At 40.3% G+C, this 11,573-nt stretch overlaps 1 protein-coding gene across 1 annotated transcript in view; it reads left to right on the forward strand.

Annotated features, from left to right (window-relative positions):
- The window catches only part of LOC311231806 (CSC1-like protein 2), a gene marked incomplete at both ends in the record, with an annotated part of 89,568 nt that extends 79,849 nt beyond the window's left edge, over positions 1 to 9,719 (forward strand). Inside the window, 3 exons of the mRNA XM_084318430.1 lie at positions 3,952 to 4,088; positions 4,945 to 5,013; positions 9,522 to 9,719. Coding sequence (XP_084174556.1) covers positions 3,952 to 4,088; positions 4,945 to 5,013; positions 9,522 to 9,719 — 404 coding nt within the window. The remainder of the gene's footprint in view (positions 1 to 3,951; positions 4,089 to 4,944; positions 5,014 to 9,521) is intronic.
- Positions 9,720 to 11,573: the final 1,854 nt, after the last annotated feature.

Consider the following 11,573-nt stretch of genomic DNA (forward strand, 5'->3'; position numbering starts at 1 on the left):
AAAGAATCACCATAGGCTGGGTGACACAAGGGAAACAAATATACAAAGGGTTAACCTGTTCCACCGTGGTGAAAATCCGCCTAAAATATATACTTAGGTAAATGGAATATTGCTCCACTTCTACACTTGGTATCTAGGTACATCTATGGACCTCAGGGAATGTATTCAGTGTCAGAAATATTATCTTTGACAGTGAATAACACCATGCTAATAATGACCAAACATAAAAAACTGCCACTGATCTCGTTCAGTACCTTCTTGAGATCATGTGTACAAAAAATCTAAGGAAATTAATAAAGGGAAGATGATTAAACAGAAGGTTCTGTAGATGCAGTACTGAATTCTCCCATCCGGACCAATGCAATTTGAAATATTATTATAGAATATAGAATAGGAGGCTTATAAATTACCTTATTATAGCCAATTCGCACATTTATATATATATACATATATTATCTTTCAAATGACCGAGTTCAATTTGGATTTAGTATCACCAGGCATGCATAAGAACAGATAATGATATCTACTGTAATTTACTGTACTTTTTTATTTTCACCACAGTGCAACCATTTTGAAACTAATTTCAGATCTAATTGTTGCTACATGCTAACAATAGGGAGGAGAAACTAACTGCGTTTCAATATTTGTCAAAAACGTTACCTTTTGTGGCTTATTATCCCGAATAATAACAGTTATTGATATAATTCATTCAGAACGCTGAACTTTGAACCCCCATAGAACCTGCCAGGAAGTGTAGTTCGGAAAAATTCCAACGCTGATCGACAGCTATAGATGCCCTCCACAAAATGGCCGCAAAAAGACTACAATTCCCATGGTTAAAAATTCCAAAATGGTCACAGTCTCGCAAAATAGACCTATTGCTAAACTAACGTATTGATGATAATATACATTCTACATGCTTTTGTGACATGTTAGTGATGTTAATACTTGAAAACGATAAAAAAAATCGCAACTAATATGCAACACTCTGAAAAATATTGATTTATGACCAGATGTCATTTTGGGGGTCGGTACCGACCCCGTCGGCTGGAACAGGTACAGAAATGTACAACAAACTATAAAGACAGAGCTTTTACCAGCTTTACCAAATGTACCATGAAAACCAGAGCTTTTACCTCTGAAGATCCACTGCTCTATATACCTAAGAACCAGAGCTTTTACCTCTGAAGAGCCACTGCTCTATATCCCCAAGAACCAGAGCTTTTACCTCTGAAGAGCCACTGCTCTATATCCCCAAGAACCAGAGCTTTTACCTCTGAAGAGCCACTGCTCTATATCCCCAAGAACCAGAGCTTTTACCTCTGAAGAGCCACTGCTCTATATTACCAAGAACCAGAGCTTTTACCTCTGAAGAGCCACTGCTCTATATCCCTCTAAAGAGCCACGGCTCTATACCAAACGACACAAAGAGAATTATCACCAAAGACACAGAGACACCCACCACCACAATGAGCCAAAAGAGCTCACTAACACTGCACAAAATGGGATATATAAAGGGAGAGTGGATGTTGATTGCAGATCAGCTTCAGCTTGCGTTGCACTGGGGTGAGTTGCTGATTGACCAGCTGGCTGCTGGAAGCTGGAAGCTGGAACTGGGAGACACCTGAGAATGGGATATGTTACACAGGAGGGAGACAAAAACAGAACAACCAAAACATGCCTATATACACACAACAGATAACATTAGGCCTGCCACGATAACACATTTTGCTGGGCGATTAATTGCCCCCGAAAATATCGCGATAAGCGATATTATTGCGACCGGTTAGAGAATTTTTTTTTTGAAATTTATTTCCCCAAACTTTTATTTTGAAGCCCACCGCTCCGTCTTTTCCGGTGTTTAGACTTTTATTTTGAAGCCCACCGACCGGACCGGAAGTATTTTGTGATTATCCTAAGCAGAAACTATGAGCCGACAACTTGGGCTAATGATATGATGTTTTTGAGCTAATGATAAAACAAATTGTTGGTGAACAACTAACTTTAGGTTAGTTTTAACGTTAGCTACTAACGTTAGATGCAGCTACTACAGGCAATCAACGATGAGGAGGAAGCGTCAAAGCAGTATATAATAGAATAGCTGTGGTGCGTAAGCACTGCAGCACGACTCGAAACTACCGGAGTGTTATAATAAATTAATTCATGTTTAACTTGTCCCCGTGTCCAGTCCTTTGACTAGCCCCACCCGTTCATTGTAAACAATGATGCATGTAATTGTATTAACGTTATTCTGTGTTGTACTTGTAGCTATGCTATACGTTGTATTTCGTTTGTAGCTAATGTTGTTAGCATTGAATGAGCATCAACGAACGCTAGATCTTTAATCTTTATTTAGCAGTCCAGTTTCTCCGGGCAGTAGCGAGTAACTACTTGGGTCTAAAAATAGCTAACGTTACACTACAAATAATGCTACTTGGTTAAAAGGAGCAACACTATTGAGAAATGTCTATGTGGCGTTGCCCCACGGAGCTCCCGTGCTGTACTCTAGTAACGTCAGCGGCCCGCCTCCCAACACGGACAGTGACTGAGGGGCACTGGTTCCGCCTCATTAAAACAAACGCGCAAATAGAAATTAATCGCGCCCGTCAAAATCATTGCATTCATTTTAATTATCGCAGCAATTAATCGATTTATTGCTTATCGCGGCAGGATAACATACATAACCCCCATATATATATATACACACAACAGTTAGTGATAGAAGGGAACTCCTTTTGTGCAAAAATGGAAAGCTTGCGGCAGAATTATTAGTATTACAATAGCCGATAATACATTTCCCCAATGATAAATCCCTATACGGGTGGACTGCGCGGGAAACTAAAGTGACTGTCAGACTACACCTCCCTATTGGTTAGTCAATTGTATGTCAATTGTATTCTGATTTCCCTGCGTTCTGCACATAAAAGACTGGTTTATGTAGAATTGACCTGGACATTGTTAATGCGGACCTCTCTGCAGACTCTGATCATGCATCCTTACACACGGATATGCCAGATATATTGGGAAAGGGAGGGTTTTGAGAATTTGGGTTGGACATGGGTCGGTTATGGACACGCTGCATCAATATCATTGTGGAGCAGATTCTCATGGTGTATTTTACATGGATAATGTCCTCTTTCCTCACACAATTGGGGGGGTGGGGGGGGCGGGGCATTTCCGCTTCACATAGGTGCTCCTCGCACACACAAACGCACCATAGGTCACTTTAAACACACAATGAAAATGTCACTTTAAAGGAAGGAAAAGTACACTTGTTGTGATTGTTGTACAGTATAGTATAGTATAGTATAGTATAGTATAGTATAGTATAGTATAGTATAGTATAGTATATGCACATTGTATAGGAGTGTACATAGGATCCAGTGCCTTTTAAGCGATTTATTAACATGTCTATTCTACCATGTCTATTCTAGTTATCTTTTTATTATTATTACTATTACTATTGTTTTGATTGCACAATCGAAGCGGGCATGGCCAACCGCATTTCACTGTATGCCCTGGTATGTATGTGATGAATAAAACTAGGGATGTCCGATATTGGCATTAAAATGTAATATCGGATATTATCGGTATCGTTTAAAAAATAATATATATATATATATTTTTTTTTACATTTATATAACCTTTATTTACCCAGGCAAGCAAGTAAGAACAAATTCTTATTTTATTTATTGTCAAAAGTATGCATAATGTTGTGATAATTCCACGACAAGAGATATGTAATGTTAATTACCTGAAATTATTCCGTTTTTTTGCGGGGGGAAACCCTGCATATATCGGTATCGGTTGATATCGGTATCGGAAATTAACAGTTGGACAATATCGGTATATCGGATATCGGTAAAAAAGCCAATATCGAACATCCCTAAATAAAACTCTTGAATCTTGAATCCCTGTAACGAGCGCGCCTCCTTGCCGTGTCCTTGCCAGGGTTCGCCACGCCGACGTCCATGTTCACCCTGGTGGTTCTCATCGTCACCATCGTGGTGTGTCTGTCGCACATGTGCTTCGGACACTTCAAGTACCTCAGCGCTCACAACTACAAGGTACGGGTCTCCATACACAAGGTAATACACACAACAGCAGGTTCTATCAAGGTATCCTGGCTAGTGTCCTGTTTAATGCTGTTCTCTGCTGGGGGGGCAGCATCACGGTTTCTGACAAAAAAACGTATAAATAAAATCATTAAAAAGGCTGGCTCAGTGATTGGCCTTCCTCCTGATTCCCTGGGCCCAGGAGTTCAAAACTTTTAATCCCTATCTGATCGGATCAGATTTGGATTCATTCATTTCAACTCATTATGAATTGAAAATGGGGGACCCTGATGTAAACAAGACGAAAGTCTTTCTCTGGTCTGCATCCCCTTAACAATTGTGTGTATTGAGCTGTACTGTACTGTACCCATTCTGCAATCTGTTCATTAAAATTTTCAATCAATCAATAGGGATTACAAGTTTTGAACTCCTGGGCCCAGGAGATCATCATAGCCAAGCGAACTAGAACTAAACTGAACACCATTTTATCTTTTGAAGGCCACCCACTGTTCAGTATTTTCAAGCCTCTGCGAAGCTCATTCAGTGATAAACTGTTGATGCCGCCCTCAATGCTCTACTGAGCGATTGAGAAGGTCCTATGTTCCTGCTGCGGTTAAACTTTTTTACGAACACCGATAGCACTGTGTTAAGAGGCTCTCCTATTGTGTTGTGTATCCTGTAGTAGTGTATTGTATCATGTACCTGTTTCTTTCATGTTTGTATATGTGTATTCGCTCTGGTGGCAAACCATGTTTCTCCTCGGGGATTAAGAAGTAAACCATACCATACCATACAACACAGTTAGGCCTGGGCTCTGATCAATGATCATACAAAACCTTGCTCTCTGTCTTTTGTATTCCTGACGTCTCTCTCTCTCTCTCTCTTTCAGATTGACACCCAGGGCACTGATGCGGAACGCCCAGCTTGCCCCACGGCCTCCCCCTCAAAAAAAGCTCAGGTACAAGTGGGTTCGGTCGTGTTGTATTTCCGCTGCTGCAGGACCTTTAGAGGCAGTGTCACTCACTCACTCACTCAGTCAGTCACTCAGTCACTCACTGATCTCTCACTCTTAGCCGCGCTGCCTCCTAGTGGCGTCCCACACACATTAGCTCGACATCAATGTCCCACAAACATTAGCTTGACATCAATGTCCCACACACATTAGCTCGACATCAATGTCCCACACACATTAGCTCGACATCAATGCCCTATCATCTTTAGGATTAACACTTAAAAGGTCATATCAGTAAGATTGGTTGGAATGAGAACCATGTAGACTATAGTACAGTGGTTCCCAAAGCCGCTGGGGGGTCGCCAGATGATTAAAAAATGTTTTTATAAAAATGTTTATGCAGTCAGGCCACTGAACTTAGAAGCAGGCCAGGCCAGTGTTTCTAGTTGCAGCGGCGCAATAGTTCGATAACCTAGGTGGGGAACAACCAGGAGATCACTGCAACTCACACAAGTTGGAGAACTATCTCTCTCTCTCTCTCTCTCTCTCTCTCTCTCTCTCTCTCTCTCTCTCTCTCTCTCTCTCTCTCTCTCTCTCTCTCTCTCTCTCTCTCTCTCTCTCTCTCTCTCTCTCTCTCACACACACACACACAAAGGGAGCCGCATGTGATTGGTGGGGGCGGGACCCTTACAAAATCCATCAAAATCAGTGTTGTTGCTAATCATTGACGCATGCTAGCCTGTAATAATCCCCCCCAGAAAAAATCTACTTTGCATTTAATATATTGCAAATATATGCCATCACACACACTGGCATTTAAAGGGTTAGAATTATAAAATGAATATGTGGTTTTATGATCAGGGCTGAAGTTGAATAAAAGATTGTATTTTCAATCTGACATTACAAAAAAACTGAAAATCCATTGTTGCTAATCATATATGCTAGCCTGTTTTTTAACAATAATTTGTGATGCCATCACAAACACTGGCATTTAAAGGGTACAAATAAAAAAATTCCTGCACCAGAATGCAGGAAATGAAGTCTTTGTAACAAAGAATGTCCTGGTGGGGGACCCCCAGACCCCCTGCTTAAAAAGTGGCCTGACTGGGGCTATATTTTGCACTATATTTCCTGGCCTGAATGATTTCCCCAGTCCGGCCCTGGTTAAAAGCCTCCAATGCTTATTAGTGTGTGTGCGTTTGAACGTTTGCATGTTTCAACCATACATTTCCATTTATAAAAAAATAAAAATAAATAGTGGGGGTCTCTGACACCGTTATTTCGGGGGTCGCGGCCTGAAAACTTTGGGAACCCCTGCTCTAGTACAATTTAGTTAAATAATCATTTAATGGTCGAGTCTAAGCGGTTCTCACTATTATGCACCATAATGTCACAATGCTGTGCTTACTCCAAACACTTTAATTTGGTTTGAGTCTACATGGTTCTCATTCCAAACAATCAAATATCTAACTGATATGACCTTTAAAATGTGGTGTGTGCTACACTCACCATAAACGACCCGTGCAATAGCATCAGGTAAAACAGTTGCATGTTTCATGAAGGGCTAGTCGTAGCCAGTGTTGGGCAAGTTACTTTTAAAAAGTAACTAGTTACAGTTACTAGTTACTTCTTCCAAAAAGTAACTAAATTACTTACTCAGTTACAAATTATAAAAGTAACTAGTTACTTCAGAAAGTAACTATTGCGTTACTTTCAATAAATATTTTCTTTACATAAACAACATACACAAATCTAAACTATTTTAATGTTGCTGTGGGACAAAGTGAGACTAGCCTCCAATCAAATGCCATGTATGTAGATATTATAATTACTATGTTTATATAGTGGATCATACAAATACAATAGATGTTTTGGAACTTTTGATATGTATTGCCCCTCAACAGGCCACAACTGGGCAACATTAAATTATGCTTGTTAAGCACTATACCAAAAATAAATAACAAATATATACTGATTGATTGAACATTTTAATGAACAGATTGCAGAATGGGTACAGCAGTACGGCTCAATACACACAATTGGTAAGGGGATGCAGATCAGAGAAAGACTTTCGTCTTGTTTACATCAGGGTCCCCCATTTTCAATTCATGACATTTATGACATACACAACATACAGATATAAGAATCTAATCGAATCATTCTAAACTAATCTAATCATGACATTTAAGACATGCATGACATACAGATATATATCTCTGCGCACCAGACAGTGCTATTAAACCAGGAAGTGCAGCACTTGAGCCTGTCAGCAGTAGAGCCACTACTGCCCTGCGCTGCAACACAACAAGAGTGAACCACGGTCTCACGCTGACTGCTCGCTTATGTTGTTCCGTTAGATTCGTTTTGGATTATTTGGGCTCAAAACGTACACTACACGGACCCGCGGTCTCACGCTGACTGAATCGCTTGTGTTGTGTCGCTGTGTGTCAGACTGTGGATGCTTTCGAACACCCGCCCACCTCTTCCTCTGATTGGCTTACCATGACATTGTACTCAACCTCAGCCAATCATCAGCATGTATCCGCTTGGCTTGTGCACTGCCCACTAAACAAGGAAGAACATATTGCCTCTCAGCGCAGATATCTGTCTGATGAAAGAAACAGGTTCATTCATAGTAACGCGACGCATTTATTTGCAGTAACGGTAACGGCGTTATTGAGATTGGAAGAGTAATCCGTTAGATTACTCGTTACTGAAAAAACTAACGCCGTTAGTAACGCCGTTACTTATAGCGCCGTTATTCCCATCACTGGTCGTAGCATACATTTAAAAGCATTCACAGTAGGAAGTGCCTCTAGACAAAGTTTCACTTGCAGCGTATTCCATAAAAAAGGGTTTGTAGTTGGTAGGGGTGTAACGATGCGACCTCACAACGATTAAATTTGATTACCATTCTTCAGGCAACGATTCAATGCATCATGAAATCTCTTCATTTGACCTCGATTCGATACATTTTCTATCAGTTAATTCCCCAAATTCCCCAAAAAATTTTGAATACACAAGTCACCCTCATTTTCAATGTCATCAAGACTTTACAGACATTTCAATGCACACATTTCTACAATATAACAATAATAAATATTAATAACTATCTATATAGTATAAAATGAACATGGGCATAAAATCAGCACACAGATTGACAGAATAAAAAAAACAATGCATAAATTGCCGACATAAGAATAGGTATAAAAATAGTGCAATGTAAACGTGGAGACTTAAGAATAGGCATAAAATAAGTAAATGCCGCTCGAAGGCATGTGAACCCCCCCCCCCCCCCCCCCGGAACAGTCGGTCCCCCCAAAACACACACATCAATCCCTACCACATCCCCATCCAAGACGCACCCCCCGATAAAGCACGCCATGACCGAAGGAAAACACAAAGTGTTTTGACATGGAGCCCCAAGCACCAATATTAATAATAATAATAATAATAATAATAACTTTATTTGTATAGCACCTTTCATACAAGAATTGCAGCTCAAAGTGTTTCACTGCAGAAAAAATACAAATGAGCGCATAAAGTGCTGACATATAAAATCACATCCTAATAGGCCACCTTGTTTATGGTTTGATTCTATGGCAATAATAAAAAGAGTAAATAGAATAGACATAGTAAAATAGTGCAATAGTGCAGTGCAATAAAATTGTTCTGAATGACTGTTTCAACAGTTTAAAACCGTCTTTACCTTCCCTGTTTGTTATCCACAACCAAACCATGTTACGACTAGCCCTTCATGAAACATGCAACTGTTTTACCTGATGCTATTGCACGGGTCGTTTATGGTGAGTGTAGCACACACCACATTTTAAAGGTCATATCAGTTAGATATTTGATTGTTTGGAATGAGAACCATGTAGACTCAAACCAAATTAAAGTGTGTGGAGTAAGCACAGCATTGTGACATTATGGTGCATAATAGTGAGAACCGCTTAGACTCGACCATTAAATGATTATTTAACTAAATTGTACTAGAGCAGGGGTTCCCAAAGTTTTCAGGCCGCGACCCCCGAAATAACAGTGTCAGAGACCCCCACAATTTTTTTTCTTTTTTTATAAATGGAAATGTATGGTTGAAACATGCAAACGTTCAAACGCGCACACACACTAATAAGCATTGGAGGCTTTTAACCAGGGCCGGACTGGGGAAATCATTCAGGCCAGGAAATATAGTGCAAAATATAGCCCCAGTCAGGCCACTTTTTAAGCAGGGGGTCTGGGGGTCCCCCACCAGGACATTCTTTGTTACAAAGACTTCATTTCCTGCATTCTGGTGCAGGAATTTTTTTATTTGTACCCTTTAAATGCCAGTGTTTGTGATGGCATCACAAATTATTGTTAAAAAACAGGCTAGCATATATGATTAGCAACAATGGATTTTCAGTTTTTTTGTAATGTCAGATACAATCTTTATATATATGTAGGCCTACAGTATATAGCCAGATACATTATGGAATTTAATAATTGTTTTTTTCTTTTGCTCGGCGCTGCAGCAGTCGTACATCGCTCACGTCCTGCAGGATCCGAACGCGGAGGAGACCGCAGCGGGGGCCGGCGGGCAGGAGGAGGAGCGGGGGGAGGGGTCCGCGCAGGACGAGGACATCATCCTCAACGGGGGGAGCGGCATCATCAACGAGGCGGATTTCCAGTCGGGGGAGGAGAGCCTGATCGCCAACGAGGTCCACCAGTAACCAGAGCGGGGGAGGGGAAGCCAGCAGGACGTGGAACCGACGTTAGAATTATCAAATTAATATGTGTACAACTTATTCCCCCCCCCCCCCCCCCCCCCCGGAACAGTCAGTCCCCCCAAAACACACACACATCAATCCCTACCACATCCCCATCCAAGACGCACCCCCCGATAAAGCACGCCATGACCGAAGGAAAACACAAAGTGTTTTGACATGGAGCCCCAAGCACCAATAATAATAATAATAATAATAATAATAATAATAATAATAATAATAATAATAATAATAATAACTTTATTTGTATAGCACCTTTCATACAAGAATTGCAGCTCAAAGTGTTTCACTGCAGAAAAAATACAAATGAGCGCATAAAGTGCTGACCAGGGGCGGAGCTAGGGGGTGGCTACCTGGGCTCAAGCCCCGGATGTATTCTGAAAAGCCCCGAATCTATTTAAATTTTTTTTTTTACAATTCATCATTGTTACATGAAAATATGTTTGCACCAGATTTAGCAGAAGCTAATTTCCATCTGTGGTCTATCCAGCTGCTAACTATTTGAGTGAGTTAAGTCTTGGTGTTATGGTAGACTCAGACCTAAGCTTTAAATCACAATCAACAAGTTGACAAAAACTTAATTCTTCCACCTTAGAAACATAGCTAAAGTACGGCCATTTATAAATCAAAAGGACGCTGAAAACCAGATCCATGCCTTTATCTCAAGCCAACTCGACTACTGTAATGCACTCCTTACCGGCCTCCCGATTAAATACGATGATAACTATTTTATTGCAATGCACTATTGCATTATTTTATTCTATTTTACTAACTATTTTATTGCACTGCACTATTTTACTTTGTATCAGTGAATCATAGACGCCTGGCCATAAGAGCATTCGGAGCATCTCTGCTCTCCCACTATTGAACTTGGGGGAGCAAAGGTATAATCTTCCTCCACCACTTTTTGATTATATGGAAAATATGATATATCCCCCCCCAATATATAAATCTAACCATAACTATGTTATGGTTAACTGAGTTTTATAGTGAAAAGAGCAGCTTTATTGGTCAAGATTGAAGGCTCTATATTGCAGGAAATTGCACATACAGGTTCATTAAATTCAAAAAAAATCTGTCGTGGAGGGGGTCGTGCCTGAGCCCCTCCAAACCACCCCTTGCCTGCAAAAAAAAAAAAAGGGGGGGGCCCATCTGGGCTAAGCCCCGGATCTCCTACAATCCTAAATCCGCCCCTGGTGCTGACATATAAAATCACATCCCAATAGGCCACCTTGTTTATGGTTTGATTCTATGGCAATAATAAAAAAGAGTAAATAGAATAGACATAGTAAAATAGTGCAATAGTGCAGTGCAATAAAACATTTCGGAATGACTGTTTCAACAGTTTAACACTAGCACAGCCATGGAGAAAATGTCACTGATTCCCGCTGGCTTATATGAGAAATATGAGAAAAATAAACAGTGTAAACTATATAATTACCTCTTAATATAAAAATATGAGGTTTACCACAGGTTTGAGTGACAAAAAAATAATAATAATAATAATAAATAGAAATATTATAATTATTTTATTTATTTTTTGGATGGAAGCCACACATTGACGGGCAAAGAGCCACGGGTTGGCCACCCCTGCGCTAGACGCTCGCAAAGTGCTGTGACTTTCCACATATATTCCATATGTGGAATAACGTTCTAATTACATTTTCCTTTTATTTTTTTTCACTTTTTCTCCTTATTTTTAAATTTTTCTCCCATCCCAATTTCGCCTTGCCAATTCTCCCTTCAATTCTCCCCTCCCCTGTCTCGAACGTTGCTAGACTATGCCTCCCACTGGCTGCA

Source organism: Notolepis coatsorum (genome assembly GCF_963971535.1).
Source record: "Notolepis coatsorum genome assembly, chromosome: 7".
NCBI classification, from domain to species: domain Eukaryota; kingdom Metazoa; phylum Chordata; class Actinopteri; order Aulopiformes; family Paralepididae; genus Notolepis; species Notolepis coatsorum.